The sequence below is a fragment of the Pangasianodon hypophthalmus genome, chromosome 15, assembly GCF_027358585.1.
Source record: "Pangasianodon hypophthalmus isolate fPanHyp1 chromosome 15, fPanHyp1.pri, whole genome shotgun sequence".
In the NCBI taxonomy this organism is placed as follows: domain Eukaryota; kingdom Metazoa; phylum Chordata; class Actinopteri; order Siluriformes; family Pangasiidae; genus Pangasianodon; species Pangasianodon hypophthalmus.
The window spans coordinates 11,501,233-11,522,206 of NC_069724.1; the positions used below are offsets into that span (position 1 = coordinate 11,501,233).

A 20,974-nucleotide genomic window follows, 5' to 3' on the forward strand; every position below is an offset into this window, starting at 1 on the left:
TCTCAGGAAGTACAGCCATTGCTGAGATTTCTTCATTAGGTTTATCATACTGAGAGACCAGGTGAGATCTTCACTCTCTCCACCTCTGTCTCACATATGTACAGAGGTGTCTGCTGTTCCCTCCTCATCATCTCCTTGGTTTTGTATTATTACCATTAAACAAAACTAAGCTTATAAAACATGGCTGGCATTTTCCTGGAGTTAGGCTGAAACAAAATATTGACTATTCATATATTTTACATTTTCATAGCATGTGATATGCAGATATTTATAATGTCTATAATAAAGTTTGTTAATGTTGTGAAAAGCGGTCAATATGTAGCGAGTTACATTTCATTTTATCAGGGAAGACCAGCATCTCTCAATAGACTTGCATTAGCTTTCAAACAAATCTGGCCCTTTCCAATATGGCTGACGCGTGACGTATTGCCATAGCGGGTCAGTTCCGGTCACGTGCTGCAACTTCTGACTCGGGATTGGTTGGTTTCCTGAGCAATCCTTTTAAAATAGTCCTGCCCTATCAGTATGTTGATGACAGCTTAGTTCGTTGCTGTAGCAGAAGTTCATCATAGCTCATTCATAGGCTTAGTTATTACCACAATGAGACTTATTCATAACTATTTATATTCGTTATAACTGAACATTGATTCAATTTGCAGCTCGTGGCTGTTATTTGAGTTATGAAGCAGTGGCAGGTCAGATAGCTAAGTTAGCCGGAAGCTAGCCAGCTGTATAACGGGACTGATATGAGTAGAGAAGCAGAAATCCAGAGTGAAATAGTTGTAAAACGCAGCTCCTGGTCCAAAAAGAGAAACAGAGATGGAATGAGGAGTGATTTAACTCCGGCTAAGAAGCGGCTCAGCGCTGAGAAATGCAAAACAACTGAACCCAGAAATATAACACAGATCAGCACAGAGGACACAGTGACACAGGAGGTAATTCATTACTGTACTTCTCAATAAGCTATTTTATCAACACCACTTCATTCAGAATCCACCTGTAAATGTTAATGACTTTACTGAAGGGTCGAATTATAGAGTCGACTCTTTTAGTAATGCAGAGTATAGAGTCGACTCTTTTAATAATGCAAAGTATTGAGTCGGCTCCTTTAGTAATGCAGAGTATAGAGTCGACTCTTTTTAGTAATGCGGAGTATAGAGTCGACTCTTTTAGTAATGCGGAGTATAGAGTCGACTCTTTTAGTAATGCAGAGTATAGAGTCGACTCTTTTAGTAATGCGGAGTATAGAGTCGACTCTTTTAGTAATGCGGAGTGTAGAGTCGACTCTTTTAGTAATGCGGAGTGTAGAGTCGACTCTTTTTAGTAATGCGGAGTATAGAGTCGACTCTTTTAGTAATGCGGAGTATAGAGTCGACTCTTTTAGTAATGCAGAGTATAGAGTCGACTCTTTTTAGTAATGCAGAGTATAGAGTCGATTCTTTTAATAATGCAAAGTATTGAGTCGGCTCCTTTAGTAATGCAGAGTATAGAGTCGATTCTTTTTAGTAATGCGGAGTATAGAGTCGACTCTTTTAGTAATGCGGAGTATAGAGTCGACTCTTTTAGTAATGCAGAGTATAGAGTCGACTCTTTTTAGTAATGCGGAGTATAGAGTCGACTCTTTTTAGTAATGCGGAGTATAGAGTCGACTCTTAGTAATGCAGAGTATAGAGTCGACTCTTTTTAGTAATGCAGAGTATAGAGTCGATTCTTTTAATAATGCGGAGTATAGAGTCGACTCTTTTTAGTAATGCAGAGTATAGAGTCGACTCTTTTTAGTAATGCAGAGTATAGAGTCGACTCTTTTTAGTAATGCGGAGTATAGAGTCGACTCTTTTTAGTAATGCAGAGTATAGAGTCGATTCTTTTAATAATGCGGAGTATAGAGTCGACTCTTTTTAGTAATGCGGAGTATAGAGTCGACTCTTTTTAGTAATGCAGAGTATAGAGTCGATTCTTTTAATAATGCGGAGTGTAGAGTCGACTCTTTTAGTAAAGCAGAGTGTAGAGTCGACTCTATTAGTAATGCGGAGTATAGAGTCGACTCTATTAGTAATGCAGAGTAAAGAGTCGACTCTATTAGTAATGCAGAGTATAGAGTCGACTCTATTAGTAATGCGGAGTATAGAGTCGACTCTATTAGTAATGCAGAGTAAAGAGTCGACTCTATTAGTAATGCAGAGTATAGAGTCGACTCTATTAGTAATGCAGAGTATAGAGTCGACTCTATTAGTAATGCAGAGTATAGAGTCGACTCTATTAGTAATGCGGAGTATAGAGTCGACTCTTTTAGTAATGCAAAGTATAGAGTCGACTCTTTTAGTAATGCAAAGTATAGAGTCGACTCTTTTAGTAAAGCAAAGTATAGAGTCGACTCTTTGAGCAATGCGGAGTATAGAGTCGACTCTATTAGTAATGCAGAGTATAGAGTCGACTCTATTAGTAATGCAGAGTATAGAGTCGACTCTATTAGTAATGCAGAGTATAGAGTCGACTCTATTAGTAATGCAGAGTATAGAGTCGACTCTATTAGTAATGCAGAGTATAGAGTCGACTCTATTAGTAATGCGGAGTATAGAGTCGACTCTATTAGTAATGCGGAGTATAGAGTCGACTCTTTTAGTAAAGCGGAGTATAGAGTCGACTCTTTTAGTAAAGCGGAGTATAGAGCCGACTCTTTTAGTAAAGCGGAATATAGAGTCGACTCTTTGAGCAATGCGGAGTATAGAGTCGACTTTTTTAGTAATGCAGAGTATAGAGTCGACTCTTTTAGTAACGCAAACTATAGAGTCGACTCTTATTGGTGAGCTGAGCCGATTGTTGTGACCCACCGAAATTCCTATCACTGACTCGAATATTAAATATTATTCTTTTGCTTTGCACAGGCATCAGACATTGATTGTTGCTAAGGACTAGAGGCAGCAATTGTACACCTTATAAAATGTCTACTGTGTCCAGTGGCACGCTTTAGCTGTATAATTGCAAGCCCCCCCCCTTTTTTTTAACCATTTATATTTACATTTAATGTTCACTTTAATGCAGGGCTGCACACATTTGGAATATATCATCATGCAGTTTTTTGCTCTCTGATCATTTTCCAGTGCTGCAGTGACAGTGAGGATCTCTTTGATGGCTACGACAGCATCATCGCTGACACGTCCTTCCTCGCTAAGCTGGAAGATGTTGAACAGGACCAAGCACCACAAACCACCAAAAGCACTGTTGATCATCTAGCAGACTTCACGGATGATTTCTATGATACATCACTGAGGGATTTACCCAGCTCTCAGCTCGCGTTTCAGCAAGACGTGCAAAACAAATTGCACCCCATCCACACAGGAGGAACTGGGAACACGTCTACTCCTGATGTGAAACGCTCGAAGCAGTCTGTCTGCGATGATCAGAACAAACCTACCAGCAAGGCCAGGAGAAGCATGGCTGACCAGCTGAAGAGGGCCATGCTGGAAAACGCAGCTTCTTCCAACACCGTTTCGAAGATGGTTCTGCAGAAAGAGGCAGCAGTGAGCGAAGAAATCAGCGCTGCTGTGCAGACCATCAAGTCTGTGACAACAGAAGGAGACCTGGGTCCTTTCTTTGGGCTTCCATCCAAAGTTAAGGATTTGATCATGAGACTGAAGAGGATTGAGGACTTGTATGGTGATTAATTCACAGCCTCTTATATAAATTTGATTAAATCTGTGTATCAGTCAGTGCAAATTTCTTCTCCTAGCTTTCCTGATGTAATTTCAATAGCATTTAGTGATGCAGAATCTTGATTTACTGGTATTTCAGGGCTATTGACACATGGAACACAAACATGGGTTGCTTGAGGGTCACTGTGGACTGGAATGACAGTTATAACGTGAAAGTAGAAAGAGGATTTTCTCCGCAGGTTGTTGTGGGGTGACTAGTGTCAGACACAAGTAGTACAATAATACATAACTTATTTTAATCTTATAACGTGGTATGTAACGCTGTTGCACATCTCCCTCACAAGGTGAAATACCGAACATGAGAGACCTAAACGTGAAGGGTGCCAATACTTTATTCTTTTGTGAAATGGCAACTCGTTTGAATGTAACTGAAAGGAGTCACACATTTTCAGCAGTGGAATCTCAAATGCAGTTCTAAATTTTATATGGATCACAGAGAAGAAATGTCATAAAATATCACAAATCCATCCATCCATCCATCCATTCTCTGTACCGCTTATCCTACACAGGGTCATGGGGAGCCTGGAGCCTATCCCAGGGAACTCGGGGCACAAGGCAGGGGACACCCAGGACGGGGTGCCAGCCCACTCCAGGGCACAATCGCACACACACTCATTCACACACTACAGACAATTTGGAAATGCCAGTCAGCATACAACACAAGTCTTTGGACTGGGGGAGGAAACTGGAGTACCCGGAGGAACCCCCGAAGCACGGCGAGAACATGCAAGCTCCGCACATACAGGGCGGAGGCAGGATTCGAACCCCAACCCCGATGTTTAATCCTAAAACATGTCAAAAAACAGAGGTTAGAAAAGAGAGATAAAGTATGGCAGATATTCACTACACTACTGAAGATCACAGTGCTGTTTAAGATGGGAGACATTGTTCGATGATTCTGCTGACCAATCAGTGAGCTACACTTTTTCTAGCCCCACCCACATGTGCCTGTTTGATATTTTCTTTTTCTGCAATTAATTTGTAATTACGTCGTACCACTTGTAGTGATTAAGGCTTTAAAATAGTTATTTTTGACTTAAATATTTTCATGTCTACCTGTGCAACATATAGAGTCCTGGTACAGTCCCTAAGCCTAATGGAGCCTGTCTCTGTTTCAGAGTGGCAGAAGGCGTGTCTGAATTTGGACTCGGTTCTCCAGAGAAAGAATCTGATCTACTCTTTACCGACGAGCGGAGGGAAGACGTTGGTGGCTGAGATTCTTATTTTTAAAGAGATTCTCTGTAGGAAGAAAGACGCACTGCTGATATTACCATATGTATCCCTGGTGCAAGAAAAGGTAAATAAACTGGTGTTTTATTGTTCAGCAGCAGGAATAATCTAATTTCTAGTGTTTTATATAGCTAGTATATTTTTAATAGCTGATAAGTAATACAGCTGCACAGATACATGAGTTCAATATCTGATGCTGAAAAATGTAATCCTTTAATCACATCATTGCTTTATCCTGATGTTATACATTCAGCAATTAAAATACGTCAAAACAGAAGTTTTGTATATTGAAAAATATTTATATTAAATCAACTATATCAAATATATATCAATTTGCTCATCAAGCAATTCCAATCGTATGAACATGCAAATATGAAAAATGCCTGTAATACTACATACTCTGCTCTTTTTTCCCCAGTTAAACAGCTTTGCTGGGCTGGTATTTGCCTAGTGGAATATGTTTTGCTTTGATATTTAATGATACACCAGCACCATTTACCCATGATTCTCCCTGTTTCTTGAAAGAACTTATTCTGATTTGGACTCTGATTGGTCGGGAGGTTGATTAAGTTTTTACAACAGTAAAACTCCCAATGTAGACTGGCTGCAAGGCAAATCACAGGTTTATAGTAATGTACTCATTCTAATATATTTATTTAACATTTATGGAAGGAGTCTCCAGTGTCAGCGCTCTATAACGGTCAGAAATAAATTTTCCAACGCAGGAAAATTTTCAGGACAGAAGAGTTAACGCTCTGCAGTTTCTTGGTAACGTAAGCTGTGTTTTTGTCTCATTAACTGCAAGAGAGTGAAAAAAGTGAGGATGATGAGGGAACAACTGTTTATAGCTGCTTTAATGTAAGTGATAATAGGAACTAACTTGTTTCGTGAATGTTGCACAAAGTTAAATGTCACTTAAAATGCTGTGTAAAATTGCTGTGGTATAAGAAAGAATGGTAAAAGTTACTCTGCTTCACCACATGCTGGTTGTATCTTGTGTGGCTAGTGACATTTTCCCCACATTTTACTAAATTCAGCCTGACTTTAAGTGAAGTAAAAACTACAGATTTGATGCCGTGACCACTTTTGGCATAGGACAGCGGGAAAGTAGGAGCTACGCAGGAAGTTGAATATGAACGCATGATTAACTAGTGTTGCATTTGACTATACGTTTACATATATATATATTTATTGGGGTCCAATTCAGATACATGATACGTGAAATGACCCCAGTAAGCAGAGTTTTATTTCCCGTAGGTTCGTGGCTTGGCGAGTTTTGGTATTGAGCTGGACTTCTTGGTAGAGGAGTACGCTGGGAGTAAAGGAAAATTCCCTCCTGTAAAACGACGAACCAAGAAGTCGCTTTACATCACCACGATCGAGAAAGGCCACAGCCTAGTGAACTCACTGATCGAGACAAAGCGACTGGACGACATCGGCCTGGTGGTGGTAGATGAGGTTGGTTCCAGCACGTCGCTTATCTTTTTTTTTGCGAAATCTACCAAATTTCGAGGTATGTTCTCCTCTCATGATGTTTCTTCTCCACTTTAATCAGCTCCACATGCTTGGAGACGGCAGCAGAGGAGCGATTCTCGAGATGACTCTGGCCAAAGTACTGTACATCAGCAGTAAGTCAATCATAAATTGAGTCCTCTGTCTCTTAACACATTACTTCACACAGTTTGACGTTGACATGTTTTAAACAGAAGGCACGCAGATAATCGGAATGAGTGCAACCTTGGGCAACGTAGCTGATCTCCTGACCTTCCTGAGGGCTGAGAACTACACCAATGACTTCAGACCTGTAGATATTTTTTTAATCAACTCTTTAATAAATGACTTGGTTAGAGATGTTGTATATGAGGTGACGTCTCAGTGCTCAGATATCTGTGCTGCTATTTTGCAGGTCCAGCTGAATGAGTATGTGAAACTGAGAGACAGTATATATGAAGTCGTTCCGAAGGAGGAGCAGTGCTTCCGGTTTTCACGTTTGCTGAAGTTGAATGTAGGTGGGGACGGTGTTTGTTTCTGTAAAGTATCTACGTGTTTCCTCCATGATAAAACCGCATTTTCTCCTAGTTTGGTCATTTGCCCATTCCCACCCACTAGCCAGCTCTTCCCTGAAGGCAAACACACGTTTCCAACAAGACGTATGAAGTTGCTGCATGTTTTTGAGCTGCTGCTCACAGGGCAACTGAACACACCTTATAGGAAAGCACTAAGTGCCTTCTTCTCCCCACATGGCTTCACAGATGGCCACAATTGGCTAGTGTCACCAGAGAATTGAGTACCACCATCCCTACCACCCAGAGAGCACGGCTAATTATGATCTCTTGGACTCCCGGCTCTCATCACCAGGATTCAAACCGATCATAGGACAAAAGTGAATGTTTAATGTTATGCCACTTGCCACCAGACAGCTTACTTACACAATACATTTTTAAATGTTTGCATCACACATGGTCTTATGATCATGCATATTTGTTTATTTATATTCATACAACACTGCTGTTCAATTCTGGATTCTGATTGGTTAGAAGGTGCTCATAATTTTCTATAACAGCAGCTCTGACAACAGTGCAGGTGCAAATCACGGGTTTATATTAATTCATTTATATTAATTAGGCTTCCATAAATTATGATTTCAATTCATAACACAACAATTCGATAATTGACATTACCACTGGATCTACAATATGATACAATTTGATTTAGTAGCCTCTGATCTATAGGTGACACATCACTTTAAATATATGAATTGTTTTTTACACACTGATTGTCTGTCTTTTTTTTTTTTTTTGGTAAGAGGTGAATTATAATTAATTATACTCAAGAATCCATAATTTATAATCAGTTAGAATTGAAAATAATTGATTTATGATTTGCGACAATTCATTTCAGTGGTTGTCTTTTAAATCAGTACATCAATCCAAATCATCTGATTGTTACACTGCTAATATTAATGCGTTTGTTCTAATTAATGTGTTTGTTCTAATGTTATTTACAAAATAACCTGTACTGCAGGTGTTACACATAATCGAAGACTAATAAACACATTTTTGAAATTGTTGTTACATAACAAAGAAATATGTACAATAAAAAATGATAATAGTAAGAGCATTTTTATGGTTACAGAGTGGCACTTTTTTTTTTTATATATCAGCACAAAAGGTGCTCCGTCCAGCACTTTTTCTATTAAGAGAAAAGAATGCTTGGTGTGAAAGAAGCAATTCTGCAGAATTTATGCAATGTGTGGGTTTTTTTATTTATATATATTTTTTGTAACAGTATTCCAGTGGGATGCAGAAGATGGATACAGACCACATCATTGCTCTGGTTACTGAAGTGATACCGCAGCAGTCCTGTTTGATATTCTGTGCCACCAAGAAGAACTGTGAAAATGTAGCTGTAATGATCTGCAAGTATCTGAATAAGTAAGTATGTCCTTTAATCTTAAATAGCACCTATTCATATCGTAGACCTTTATAGAAGTTGTATTTTTGGTTTCGTCTGCTATCGCTTTCACAGAAACTTCCTGAAGCACAAAGAGGAGGAGAAGGTGACTCTGTTGTCCGAGCTGAGGAACAGCGGAAACGGCTCGCTGTGTCCTGTGCTGCAGAAGACCGTGCCCTTCGGCCTGGCGTATCACCACAGCGGTCTGACCAGTGATGAGAGGAAGCTGCTGGAGGAGGCGTACTCATCCGGAGTGCTCTGTCTCCTCGCCTGCACCTCCACCCTGGCTGCAGGCATCAACCTCCCTGCCCGCAGGTCCATCACGCTTATTCTATTACCACAGCACCTTACAATGACACAAAGACACTTAGAATAAACAGCACAGACACTCGCATTGTGGATCTTACTGAAACTATTGATATTTCTTTTAAATACAATAAATAATTCTTTTAATAATAGTGTTTCTTTTATACTGGCTTTCCTGGACCTCAATGACTGTTGCCTGAACCACACTACAGGATAATCACCTAATTCAAGGATATACCTAAGGATAAAGACCTAATTCATGGCAGATTTATGTTGAACACTAGAGCTAGGTGTTAGAAAAGGTGTGGGAATATCAAGCTGGCCTTGTGAACAATTATGTTCACAGATTATCCTGTGGAATTAGTGATGCACCAAATGAAAATTCAAGTGTGTTACACCATGCAACAAAAATTAACTAAATAAATAAATAATAAATAAATAAATAAATAAATTTATTTTAATTTTATTTATCAGAATTTTTAATTACTATTTTTTTTATTATAATTAACAATTTATTATTTTTTTATTATAATTTTTTATGGTATTGAAAAAGGGAAAATATTTTTATTACTGACAAAAAGAATTTTATTATTGATGATTCAGGTCTATATATAGGACAGTACTGGATATAACTAAGTTGAGGATATATAAAATAAATATTCTAACATTATAATTCTAATTTGACCAAATGCTAATTGTATAAAGAAGTCTTTGTCTGGGCAAGAAGCAACAACAGTAATGCCAATCTTTACATCGTGTAAAGATTAGACAGATAGCTAAAGAGAGCCGAGTTGAACAAAGTTAATATTTACAAACGCAGCAGGTCTTTATTTTGTATGAAATAAAATACAAGGTTTAAATTATGACTCGCTATTAGTTTGCGAGTTCTGTCTAGTTCTACAAGACCCCATCTTCTCAGTCTGGGCTTTATCAAGGTCTCGCTTTTCTTTTAATGCGCTAAACAACAAGCATGCCAAGCTGTGCCTGGCTGTGTAGCTACTATTTTTGTATTGATCTACACACCTTTTAAATCCCGTTACTCAGGGTGATCCTCCGCTCCCCGTATGTGGGCGCAGACTTCTTAAAGAGGAGTCAGTACAAGCAGATGGTGGGAAGAGCGGGCCGTGCTGGGATTGATTCAATGGGCGAGAGCATCCTCATCCTGCAGGACAAAGACAGAGACAGGGTGAGAGTTTTAGCCTCCTCTTGTCTGCGAAGGTTCAGCTCAGATATTGAACAGCACTAACTCATCTTATTTTGTTGTTAGGTCAAACAACTGGTGTGTGCACCAGTGGAGAACTGTTACAGCAACCTGCTGCATGATGGGAGTTGCGGTCTTCTGAGTCTCATCCTCTCCCTCATCGGCCTTGATGTGAGTGATAGCTGTCGATCTCAGTGTAAGACTTGGTCAGTGAAGTCCAGGTTGTTAATGAAGACTTTGTTTTTGGATTCAGATAACATGCACTGCGGAGCAGGTCCTGGAGTTCATGTCCAGGACATTACTCAGCGTCCAGGAGACTCGGCTTTGTCAGCAGAAGAGTCTTCGTGAGCTTGTAGTGGAGTCGATAGAGATACTGAAACAGAAGGGTCTCATCAACACTTCTCCACACGAGCAATCTGTGCTGCATGTCACCAAACTTGGAAGAGCAACATATAAAGGTGAGACATGAATCCCATGAATATTGTATGATGTAGACTAAGCAAAGTTAGCTTTAGCATGGTAAAAATTTAAAAATTGCTCAATTTTAATGCAGCAGTTCAATTGATCAACTAAATCGTGATGCCACAAATAATCTATTTACCGGTCAGTCTGTGCATTGCATGGCAACATGCAACTCTCTATCCAGCATATAATATAATATTATAATATAATAAACCAAACATTGTGACTGAAATGTCAGGTCCTTGATATTAATTTTAACACTTTATGGAACCGTTGTATGAAAGCAACATTACACTCACAGTCATGCTGTTGTACTGAATATCAGCATGAATATCAGTGTGATATTGGTTAAATACTTACTGGAGTTAACCGACAAAATTCAGAAGTGAAACCGAATGATGTTCCAGCTTTTACACCCTGTGAGGTCAAATGATTTTCAACATTTCATAACTTGCTATAATTTAATTGATCTTATTAATCATAGGTAGAAGGAACATTAGTTAATGGAGGTATATTTAACATTTAAACAAACATTAATTAATAATAATGTGCTAATTTTGTTACTTGATGGTAAAATATTTATGATTTGTGAATGTTAACTAAAGTAAAGAAGATTGTTTAAGTGTATCTTAAGGTTAAGGGGTATCAAATTTTATATGGTTATAATTGGACAGCAGGGCATGGGGGCTTAGTGGTTAGTACATTTACCTCGCAAACCCCTCCAGGGTTGGGGTTTGATTCCCACCTCCGCCCTGTGTGTGTGTTGCTCCAGGTACTACAGTTTTCTCCCCCAGTCCAAAGACATGCGTGTGGCTGATAAATAGCAGAAACCAAAAAATATATATTTATTAATTAATGAAGCCCTGGATATTTTATATACATATTGTGCCTAACCAATATACTGTTTAGCAGCGGTATATCAGTCAGGTTCTATGAGCATCAGTTTCCATTACTTCTGTCTCACTTCCACTCTGCGCTTTGTCCTCTGCTCAGGCTCAGTAGATCTGAGACACTCCGATGTCCTCTACAGAGACCTGTCCAAAGGTCTGGAGGGTCTGCTGCTGAACAGTTTCCTGCATTTAGTGTATCTGGTCACTCCATATGACATCATGTCCCAGATCAAACCAGACTGGATGATCTACTTCAGCCAGGTCAGAAGCTCACACACCAGACATCACATGACCTAAATCAGTTCCATTTTAACAAGCATTTCATTTCACACCAATCCAACACAGAATGCTGCTGAAATCACTAAACCACACTTTCTATACATTGTGCACTTTATTGTGCAACTTGTAGTTACACTAACATGGAGAAATAAAATAAACACAAATATACCTGTTATTCGCTGTCCCTCAGTCTCATGGCATGTTTTTAGGTGAATATTGGTGTAATTACAGCTGGCAGATCTCTGTGGATAAAACAGGCTTATTAATGAAGGCTCCAGAGCAAACTGAGGGAGGTGTGTTTATACAGTTGTTTATACAGTAAACTAATGAGATAATGATGAGAATTTGTTCAGCTTGGCAGAGAGGGGGCTGTGATTGTCAGCAGGGGATTCTGGGAATTAGAGTACCCAGAGGCGAACTAGGTACTTATCGAACTAGGCTTATTCTATTACTTTAAACAATTAATATGTCTCTAAATGGAAAAAAAAAAAATCACCAGAAATGTAAATTCACCTAATCAGAACTGATAATTGAATGAACTGGCAAAGCAGATTAAACTGAAGTGAGCTGTTCCTCTTTCTCCTGCCAGTAGGAGTGAAGTGAAGTGTGAATTCAGTGTAAGACACCTCCTGTTATGTTGTCTGGAAAAAAAAAAAAAATCATTCTGTATGTACTGTGTCTAAAATGCTACTTCAGCTCCCCCTACTGTTTAGATCAGTGTTTGTCCTGTTAGTGTTGTGGTAGCTCCATGCTGTATTGTTTTTCTACTACATTCCTGTAGTGTATAAATGACTTGTTTTGGGGACTCCATCTGGGGATTCCTTTGAGTGATTTGCCCTACGAGTGCCTGGAGAGGAGCATTTCAGGCAGAAGTACAGTACTATTCTTTAATTTTTCTAGGCGTTCTTCAAATAATAGTGGAATCTTCGAGACGCTGTGTTATAAAATTCCAGATTTACCCATTTATGATTGCTTTGTGCTAATTTTGTAAACCTCATCATTCTCTTTATAAGGAGTTTATTTGTTTATTCACTGTAGATACCATAATGCTAAATTGCGTATATGTCACTGTATACTGGTGTGAAGCATACCTCCTCATAACCCCTAGAGTAGCATTGTCTACCATAAATACACTAATTAGTGGTCATATCACTTTTCTGTCAAAGGGTCGTGTAGTCCAGGAAATACTTTGCAAGTTGTTCAGGGGTCCTTTTTGAAAATGTCTTTTTTTTTTTTTTTTTTAATTAGTTAACAAAGTTGTCTGCCGCTGAACAGAAGATGGCAGCCGCTATTGGAGTGCCCGAGAGCTTCCTCGTTCGGAAAGCAGCGGGGCAGAGTGTGAGGAAGGTGGGAGTGTGTTCCTATTTCAGGGCTTTGTGCTGTGGTTCTGTGAGGGATTACATTAGTTCAGCTAGCTTAGAAACTACTAAGATGAGAAAATGTAGATGACAAGTAAGGTAAGTACATGTATGAATCATCATACTCTAATAGCAAGACATTATTTATCTTAGTAATCACTATTTTGTGTGTGTGTGTTTTAGAGTATAGACCCTGCTGTGGTGAACAGACTGTACCTGGCTCTGGTGCTTTATTCTCTGCTGAAGGAGACAAACGTATGGAATGTGTCTGAAAGATTCCAGCTGACACGAGGTCTCATTCAGACCCTCGTCAGTTCCGCCTCAGCCTTCTGCTCCTGCGTGCTGCATTTCACTGAGGTCAGATCAGGGATCGAGTCCCATGATGGTGGGAGGCTTGATCTGTCATTTCAGGACTATACCTTACTTGACTTTTTTAAAAATAATTATATTATTATTTTTACACACTCGCAGACATTCACATACACACATTTTGTCTCCATGTCCTTTCAGGAGTTGGAGGAGTTTTGGGCCTATAAAGCTCTCCTCACTGAGCTGACCCGCAGACTGACCTACTGCGTACAGGCCGAGCTCATTCCACTGATGGAGGTCGCCGGAGTCATGGAGGTGTGTGTGTTTGTGAAATCTTGTTTGTTCATTCTGTATGCATGCAGTATTTTCAGTTAGCGCTTTATCTTGATCAAGGTCTGGAGTGGATCCGGAGCCTATTCTTGGAACGCTAGGCATCAAATGAGAATACACCCTGCATGGGACGCCATCAAATGGCACCACACATATTCACACACTCACTCACAGCTAGGGCTAATTGGAAGGTGGGAAGAAACCAGAGAACCTGGAGGAAACCCATGCAGACATGCACATAATCTCTACACACTGTAACCCAAGCTCATTATAGCAATGCTACAGTAGTTTGCCATTGTGCACTTTAGTAAAGCATTTAACGTATTTTCTGGAACATGCAACTTAACTTAAACTTTTGAGGTTTAGGAACTAATGGTTAGAGGGTCGGACTTGTAACCCGAAGGTTGTGGGTTCGAGTCTCAGGTCCGGCAGGGATTGTAGGTGGGGGGAGTGAATGACCAGCGCTCTCTTCCACCCTCAATACCACGACTGAGGTGAGACCCTTGAGCAAGGCACCGAACCCCCAACTGCTCCCCGGGCGCCGCAGCAAAAAAGGCTGCCCACTGCTCCGGGTGTGTGTTCACGGTGTGTGTGTGTTCACTACTGTGTGTGTGCACTTGGATGGGTTAAATGCAGAACACAAATTCCGAGTATGGGTCACCATACTTGCACACACATCACTTCACTTCACTTAATCTTATAATGAAAATATAAGAGAACTCTAACCTTTAATTGAAGCAAAATAATAAAATGTCTGTCACAATTATCAATTACTGGCACCCACAGAAATTATAATGAACAAAACCATGTTCCCAATGTTTTTTTTGTTTTTTTCCCCTGTTTCACCAGGGTATAGATATGAGGTGACACTCAGGCTAAATTCCTTTAGGCACTCATCGACATGGGCAAGATTTGAGAATACACATATGAAATCATGCTTCTGTATTTAATAATATATTTGAAATGGCTAATTTAATAAAGTATAGACCCATAGCTGGATATGTGTGTGTTTAGCGTTTGTGTGCTCAGTAGCTGGGTAGCACAAAGTCACTATTGCATAATACATTGTCCCAGTTCATGTTTTTTTGATGACATACTCTTATCTTTCTCTTATTGCACAGAAGTCTTTGAGATAAAGCATAAATAAACACTGCATCGTGTCTTATCTTTTTTTTTTTATACCAGTTCCGAGCCAAGCAGCTGTACAATGCTGGGTATAAAACGCTGGCTCATCTGGCCAATGCTGACCCGAATGTGCTGGTGAAAACTGTGGAGAATCTCTATAAGAGACAGGCTAATCAGATTGTGGCCTCAGCAAAAGTTAGTACATTTAAACGTTTCTTCCCTGCATGCTTGCTTTTACTTTTTGATTTTGCTTCTCTTTTCAAGATTTTGGAGTATCAGTAAACACATTGTTAGATGTTGAAAATAGCTTGTCCTTCCTGTCTTGCTACAGTATAATGATTCCAGTAATAAATAGTTTCAAGTCCATTTTAATTCCAGTTTATTTACCTAGTACTTTTAACAGACACCTTGTCACATTGCATTTTTAGAGAAATCCAAGTCAGAGGGACCATAATGCATTGCAAATGATGTAATAATGGATCCATTTTCCTCTACAAACTCTGCACTCGGGCATTTTCTCAGAGGTTACTACTTTTGTATGTATTTCACTGCTTCGTAATTATCATATATCTTGTAGTGGTTATATCTTGATGCTGTGAGCAGCATGATTTTATGTCACATACTGAACCTGGGGTTGAGGAGACTTTCCTGAATTTCCGAATTGAGAGGGTGGTATCTTTGTTTTTCCTCGTCAGAGTTCTGTGTTTTAGTTGAATGTAACCTACAACTCAAAGTTATAAATCAAGATGACGCCATGAGCTATGAGGACCCCGAGGTCTGTGCAGAAAATATTAGTTAGCTCTGAACAGCTGAAGAGGACACTTTAGGTTTCCCCATACACTTAATGGCCCATTCTATTGTGCACTCATGAGACACTATTCCAGGGGTGGCGAACCTTATTGGCATAATGAGCAAAAAAAAAAAACTTTATCACTGCAAAGAGCCACACAACAGATGTGCAAACAACAGTATATCACAATGACGTATGCGCCTAATTACATAACTCAATAGTTTTCATGGATTTAAATCAGCCTACCTCCTTTCACTTGACTCAGTGGGACACCTGACAGTCCTTGGTTTCCACAATCTTTTTTAGGTCTGGCTTGTATTCAGTTGTGGCTACTCGCAGTAACTCTTTCACATGTGTGTCAGTAAGAACAGAGCGATGCTTTGATTTCACTTGTTTTAGTGTCGAAAAAAGTGATTCACAGATGCTTGGTAAATTTTCAGAAAAGCTGAGTTTGCTTTTCTGACTGACATTTCAGTGTCTTTACCTTGTGCTTGCGAAGTTCACTGCCTTTGGGAAATTCCCGGACTACGGTTTGATGGAGTGAGGTGAAATGGCGCTCAAGATTTGAAGCCTTAAAATGCGACAATGAAGTCTGGCATATCAAGCAGAATGGCTTTCTATTTCTTTCAACAAAAAATATAAATCCTCCCATTCAGATAAAAATGTTCTGTGCTCATCTTCGTATTTACGCTTAGCTGTACGCTTCCTTGACTCTGCAATGACGATTGATACTAACGAACTTCACGTCAATCGTGTTAGTCAATTGGCTAACGTATGTTAAATCGCGCGAGAGGTTGTGTAAAAAAAAAAAATTATAATAATAATACATGTTAAAAATCCAAATTAGATTCAGCAAATGCATTTAAATACATACCCCTTTACTGCAAAATTAAGTTTTGACATTTTAAAAATAAATTGCGATTGTAAACACAGAATATGTGGATTGAAGAGCCGCACAAGAGCAGTGAAAGAGCCGCAAGCGGCTCGCGAGCCGCAGGTTCGCCACCCCTGCACTATTCTATTCAATTCAATTCAATTTTATTTGTATAGTGCTTTTAACAATGAACATTGTCTCAAAGCAGCTTTACAGAACATAAGAAACAAAAAGCATGCAAATAGAAACAAAAACATGCAAACAGTCCTAGATGTTAGACAGAATTATCCCTAGTGAGCAAGCCTGAGGCGACTGTGGCAAGGAAAAACTCCCTTAGATGATATGAGGAAGAAACCTTGAGAGGAACCAGACTCAAAAGGGAACCCATCCTCATTTGGGTGACACTGGAGAGTGTGATATGAACAATGTCCTTTCTGTATTTATTTATAGTCAAAAGTTGGCAGCGTTGCTTTGAACACCCAAATCCATACGAGGCAGAAACCGGCTGGAGATTGTCCATCCCTGGATGCCTCAGGATCCTCATAGGGTTGGCCTCGTCTACTGGAGCTGGCACGATCTCTGTGAGCCTCGGGGATGGGTAGAAGAAGGGGAAAAAAGTGGAAAAGGAATTAGCGTAGCTGCTGTTCAAATATTAGTAAGCTCTAAGTCATAATTTGCAATTAATCAGATGTACTGAAGTACAAGGTTATGGTGTGTGTTAAGTGTATCCCTGGCTAAAGATATATGTCTTTAATCTACGTTTGAACTGGGAGACTGTGTCTGAGCCCCGAACACTGTCAGGAAGGCTATTCCAAAGTTTAGGAGCTAAATATGAAAACGCTCTACCTCCTTTTGTAGACTTTGATATTCTGGGAACTACCAGAAGTCCAGAGTTCTGAGATCTTAAGGAGCGTGGTGGATTGTGACGTGTTAGAAGACTGGCTAGATACGTGGGAGCTAAACCATTTAGAGCCTTGTACGTAAGTAGTGCTAGTTTATAATCAATTCTAAACTTAACAGGTAGCCAGTGCAGGGATGATAATATTGGGGTTATGTGATCATTTCTTCCTGACCTAGTAAGAACTCTGGCGGCTGCATTCTGGACTAACTGTAGCTTGTTTATTGAAGATGCAGGACAACCACCTAGCAATGCATTACAATAGTCCAGTCTGGAGGTCATGAATGCATGAACTAGCTTTTCTGCATCAGATACAGATAAAATGTTCCTAAGCTTGGCAATGTTTCTAAGGTGGAAGTAGGCTGTTTTAGTAATATTGGAAATATGATTTTCAAAAGACAAGTTGCTGTCTAATATTACGCCCAGGTCTTTCACTGTCGAGCTAGTAGTAATAGAACATCCTTCTAAATGCAAGTTGAATTGTAAGAGCTTTTGTGTACTGGTTTTTGGACCAATAAGTAATATTTCTACCGTACTTTGAGGTACCGTATTCTACAGTACTTTTACTTCTTGTTGAGAGATAGATACGCAAAACACATCTGACATGGCTATGATATAAATGTTTCCACCTATGCAAGAACATCTAGCCTATATTTGAGTGTTTCCTAGGCAGTTGGTGGTTTGTAAAATGGCAAACTACTCATAACGTTGCTAGACAAATCATCTTGCTAGGTGCAGTAAGTTTAGCTAATCATACTAATGCTAGCTGGTAGCTTGTGTTAGCTGCAGGGTACATAACATTGTTAATGTAGGTTTTTTCAGAGAAGTGTGATGGTTACTATATAAGTGGGACTGTCATAGTATCTATGCAGTCGGGTTAATGATGTGTCCGTGGTGAAGAGTGTGTGTGCCAAACAGTTGAACAGAGGGAGTACTCTGGTTTTCCATTCTCGCTTCCTTGCTCTGCTTTTATTTTGCACATAAACACAACATACTCTTGAGATAAACTTGGCATCTGCACACAAATTTTCCAACAAGTGGACCATCAAACACACAGCCAAAGAGAGAGATAACTGTAAGCCAAAATACTATATTTAACAGTAAGGAGCAGCTTGTTACCATCATTACTACCATTTGAAACCCACTATGTCAGATTTATCAGTGAGGAAAGTAACGATTGGGAAGGTCAACATCAGACATAAACATCAGACATCAGACATCTACATGGCCAAAATTACCAAGTATAAGCCTTGTTTCTCAGTTATACTGTGATTTTCTGATTGAAAAATACCCATGAATCATACGTAGTTTTGGTTCCTCCAGAAGTTTCGTTTTCATTCATCTCCATCTCTATTGTTTTTCCCCTCACCATTGTATCTCTCAGGACATTACCTCAAAATTATCTCCAATTACAATTGGATGTAGTGAGTCACTTGAATACAATTTTGAAAATGAAAAAGTGTTTTTAAATATCTTAAAAAAAAAAAAAAGAAGCAAATTATTTTAACTAGGAAATTAGTTAAAATTTTATGCATAAAGAGTGATGGTTTTGGTATCCATATACATTGGTGTGGATTTGATTAGATGATTTAAGTATAGTTAATAAATAAGATTAAAATTCACAGAACGGTTACTGACTGAATTGGTAGTTGGGCAAAAGAAAAAAAAAATTGTGTTATGATCTGAGAGATTTGTAACGACCACTTGAAGGTTCTTCCTTTCTTTGGTTATTTATTTTAATAATTTTCAAATATGTTCAAGTAAAGTACAAATCCCCCCAAATTAACACTTAAGTATACCAAAGAAGTCTATTTACTGAAGCACTTTCTGGCTATAATATAATTCCATTCCAATTTATTGCCTTTTTTCTTGGAACTGTTTGTAAGTCTACATCTGGATTTCTGTAAAGCTGCTTTGTGACAATGTCCATTGTTAAAATTGCTGTATAAATAAAATTGAGTTGAATTGAATTGGTAGAATTTGGACAGTTCTGTTATCTGAAAAATGAGCTCTGTGATTTAGTAATACCAATGTCCTGTTTCACAACCAATGAGTTGGCTGCTTATTAAACCTCTTATAACTTGTGTGCTGATGCTGTTGTAGATGCTGTTACAGGAGAAAGCAGAAGCCCTGCAGGAGGAAGTCGACGAGCTGCTTATGTTTCCCACTGACCTCCCGTCTGCCTAAATTTGTCTATAATGTAATTTAATTTAACATTAATTTAATGTATTCTGTTTATATTTATCTGTGATGGCTAGACCATGTGTCTAAAATAAAAATGAGACACTGTGCATTTTTCAGTTTGTATATGCTTTTTTCATCATGAAAGCCATCTGGTCAATAAATAAATACAATAATATATAATATAACTATTTTATGTTATCTCTGTTCATCTTAATTGCATAATCTTTATGGTACACTTTCATAGCTTGTAAAAGTTTGTGATTAAACCCAAAAAATGACCCATATTGGAAAGAGTGAACTATACAAGCCATTATTTTCATGTTTAAAATGTGTTACTTTACAGGCTCCGAGTTTTTGTCTGGTGATAGATGGTGTGGGAATATGAAAACTGACATAATATTATGAAATTTCTTATGATTGATGAGATACCTATCCCCTTTCCTTCCCACATCTGCATGGTGACCTAGTCAAAAATTAAAAGCTGTTCAGAGACAAGCAATAGTGAATACACTATGGTGGACGATTACTGAAAATTTGACTTTTAGTAGCTGATACTGATGAATTAGGCACACAATATGAGCAGGGACACAAAAAATATTGTCTTCAGCAAAAGGGTGATAATTAATGACTACTCAGTTTTTCATGGTACTAGCTTAGACCAACATGTAATCGAGTCAAAGTCAAAGTGGGGTGAATAGGATTCAACACCAAGACCAATAGAGGGGTCAGTCTGAGTCAACACCAAGACCAACAGAGGATTGAGTCCAAGTCAAGACCAAGACCATCAGGGTGTTGAGTCTGAGTCAAAAAGCAAGACCATTGGCATGTTGAGTCTGAGTCAAAAGCAAGACCAAGTGGGTGGCAAGTCCAAGTCAAGACCAAGGAGAACAGGGAGGCAAGTCTGAGTTAAGACAAACCCCAACAGACGGCCAAGTCCTAGTCAAGATCAAGACCAGCAGGGAGGTGGGTATGAGTCAAGATCAAGACTAACAGATGGTCAAATATGAGTCAAAAACAACAGGGTGCTCAGTCTATGTCAAAAGCAAGACCAAAAGGGGTGGCGAGTCCAAATCAGGATCAAGGAGAACAAGACCAACAAGGACGTGGATCAGTGTCAAAACCAAGAATAACATAAAGTTGAATCTTAGTCAAGACTGAGACTAACACCCAGCCGAGTCCATCAACAACCAGGACCAACAGGGGGTCAGGAAGAAGGCAAGAAAAGTCCAACAGGGTGAATATGAGTCAATGCAAAGACATATCAAAATTTTCTTTTTCATTTTTTTTAACTTTCTAAAATGACACATGAATTACAAAAGTAACAGGGAAACCAGCTTCATTGCATCTCAGTATACCAGCAACGTATAAATAGGTAGATCCATTTAAACAAAAGTAGTTCTACACAAAAGTAGGTTTAAAAGCAGTGATAGGGCTCCAAAGACTTTGCAGTTTATAGACCAAAACAAACAAACAAACAAAAAACTGAATGGCACGGATTTCTCAGACAACTTCCAGAACACTCTCAGTTCTCTCAGAACACACTGTTTCCGTAGGCGTGGCTTTCATGAAGAT

General features: G+C 39.0%; 1 protein-coding gene across 4 annotated transcripts; it reads left to right on the top strand.

Annotated features, from left to right (window-relative positions):
* Positions 1 to 513: 513 nt before the first annotated feature.
* helq (helicase, POLQ like) lies at positions 514 to 20,788 on the top strand. 4 transcript variants are annotated; one of them, XM_026941412.3, is made up of 18 exons: positions 514 to 935; positions 3,102 to 3,657; positions 4,832 to 5,010; positions 6,201 to 6,401; positions 6,499 to 6,571; positions 6,650 to 6,747; positions 6,850 to 6,948; positions 8,232 to 8,377; positions 8,472 to 8,711; positions 9,747 to 9,888; positions 9,970 to 10,074; positions 10,157 to 10,361; positions 11,359 to 11,516; positions 12,783 to 12,881; positions 13,076 to 13,249; positions 13,403 to 13,516; positions 14,717 to 14,851; positions 19,322 to 20,788. In XM_026941412.3, the coding sequence occupies exons 1-18, from the start codon at positions 747 to 749 to the stop codon at positions 19,403 to 19,405; spliced, it is 2,997 nt and encodes a 998-aa protein (XP_026797213.3). In that variant the 5' UTR covers positions 514 to 746; the 3' UTR covers positions 19,406 to 20,788. The 4 variants fall into 4 exon arrangements, with proteins under 4 accessions (XP_026797213.3, XP_053096151.1, XP_034167398.2 ...); XM_053240176.1 differs by lacking the exon at positions 19,322 to 20,788 and adding an exon at positions 15,085 to 16,181; XM_034311507.2 differs by lacking the exons at positions 514 to 935; positions 3,102 to 3,657 and adding an exon at positions 4,397 to 4,521.
* Positions 20,789 to 20,974: the final 186 nt, after the last annotated feature.

Bases quoted from the DNA above. Each gene is read 5' to 3' on its own strand.
- helq (XM_026941412.3), top strand. From the start codon at position 747: ATGAGTAGAGAAGCAGAAATCCAGAGTGAAATAGTTGTAAAACGCAGC. The intron at 3,658-4,831 runs GTGATTAATTCA...TCTCTGTTTCAG, and splicing joins GAGGATTGAGGACTTGTATG to AGTGGCAGAAGGCGTGTCTG. The intron at 14,852-19,321 runs GTTAGTACATTT...ATGCTGTTGTAG, and splicing joins AGATTGTGGCCTCAGCAAAA to ATGCTGTTACAGGAGAAAGC.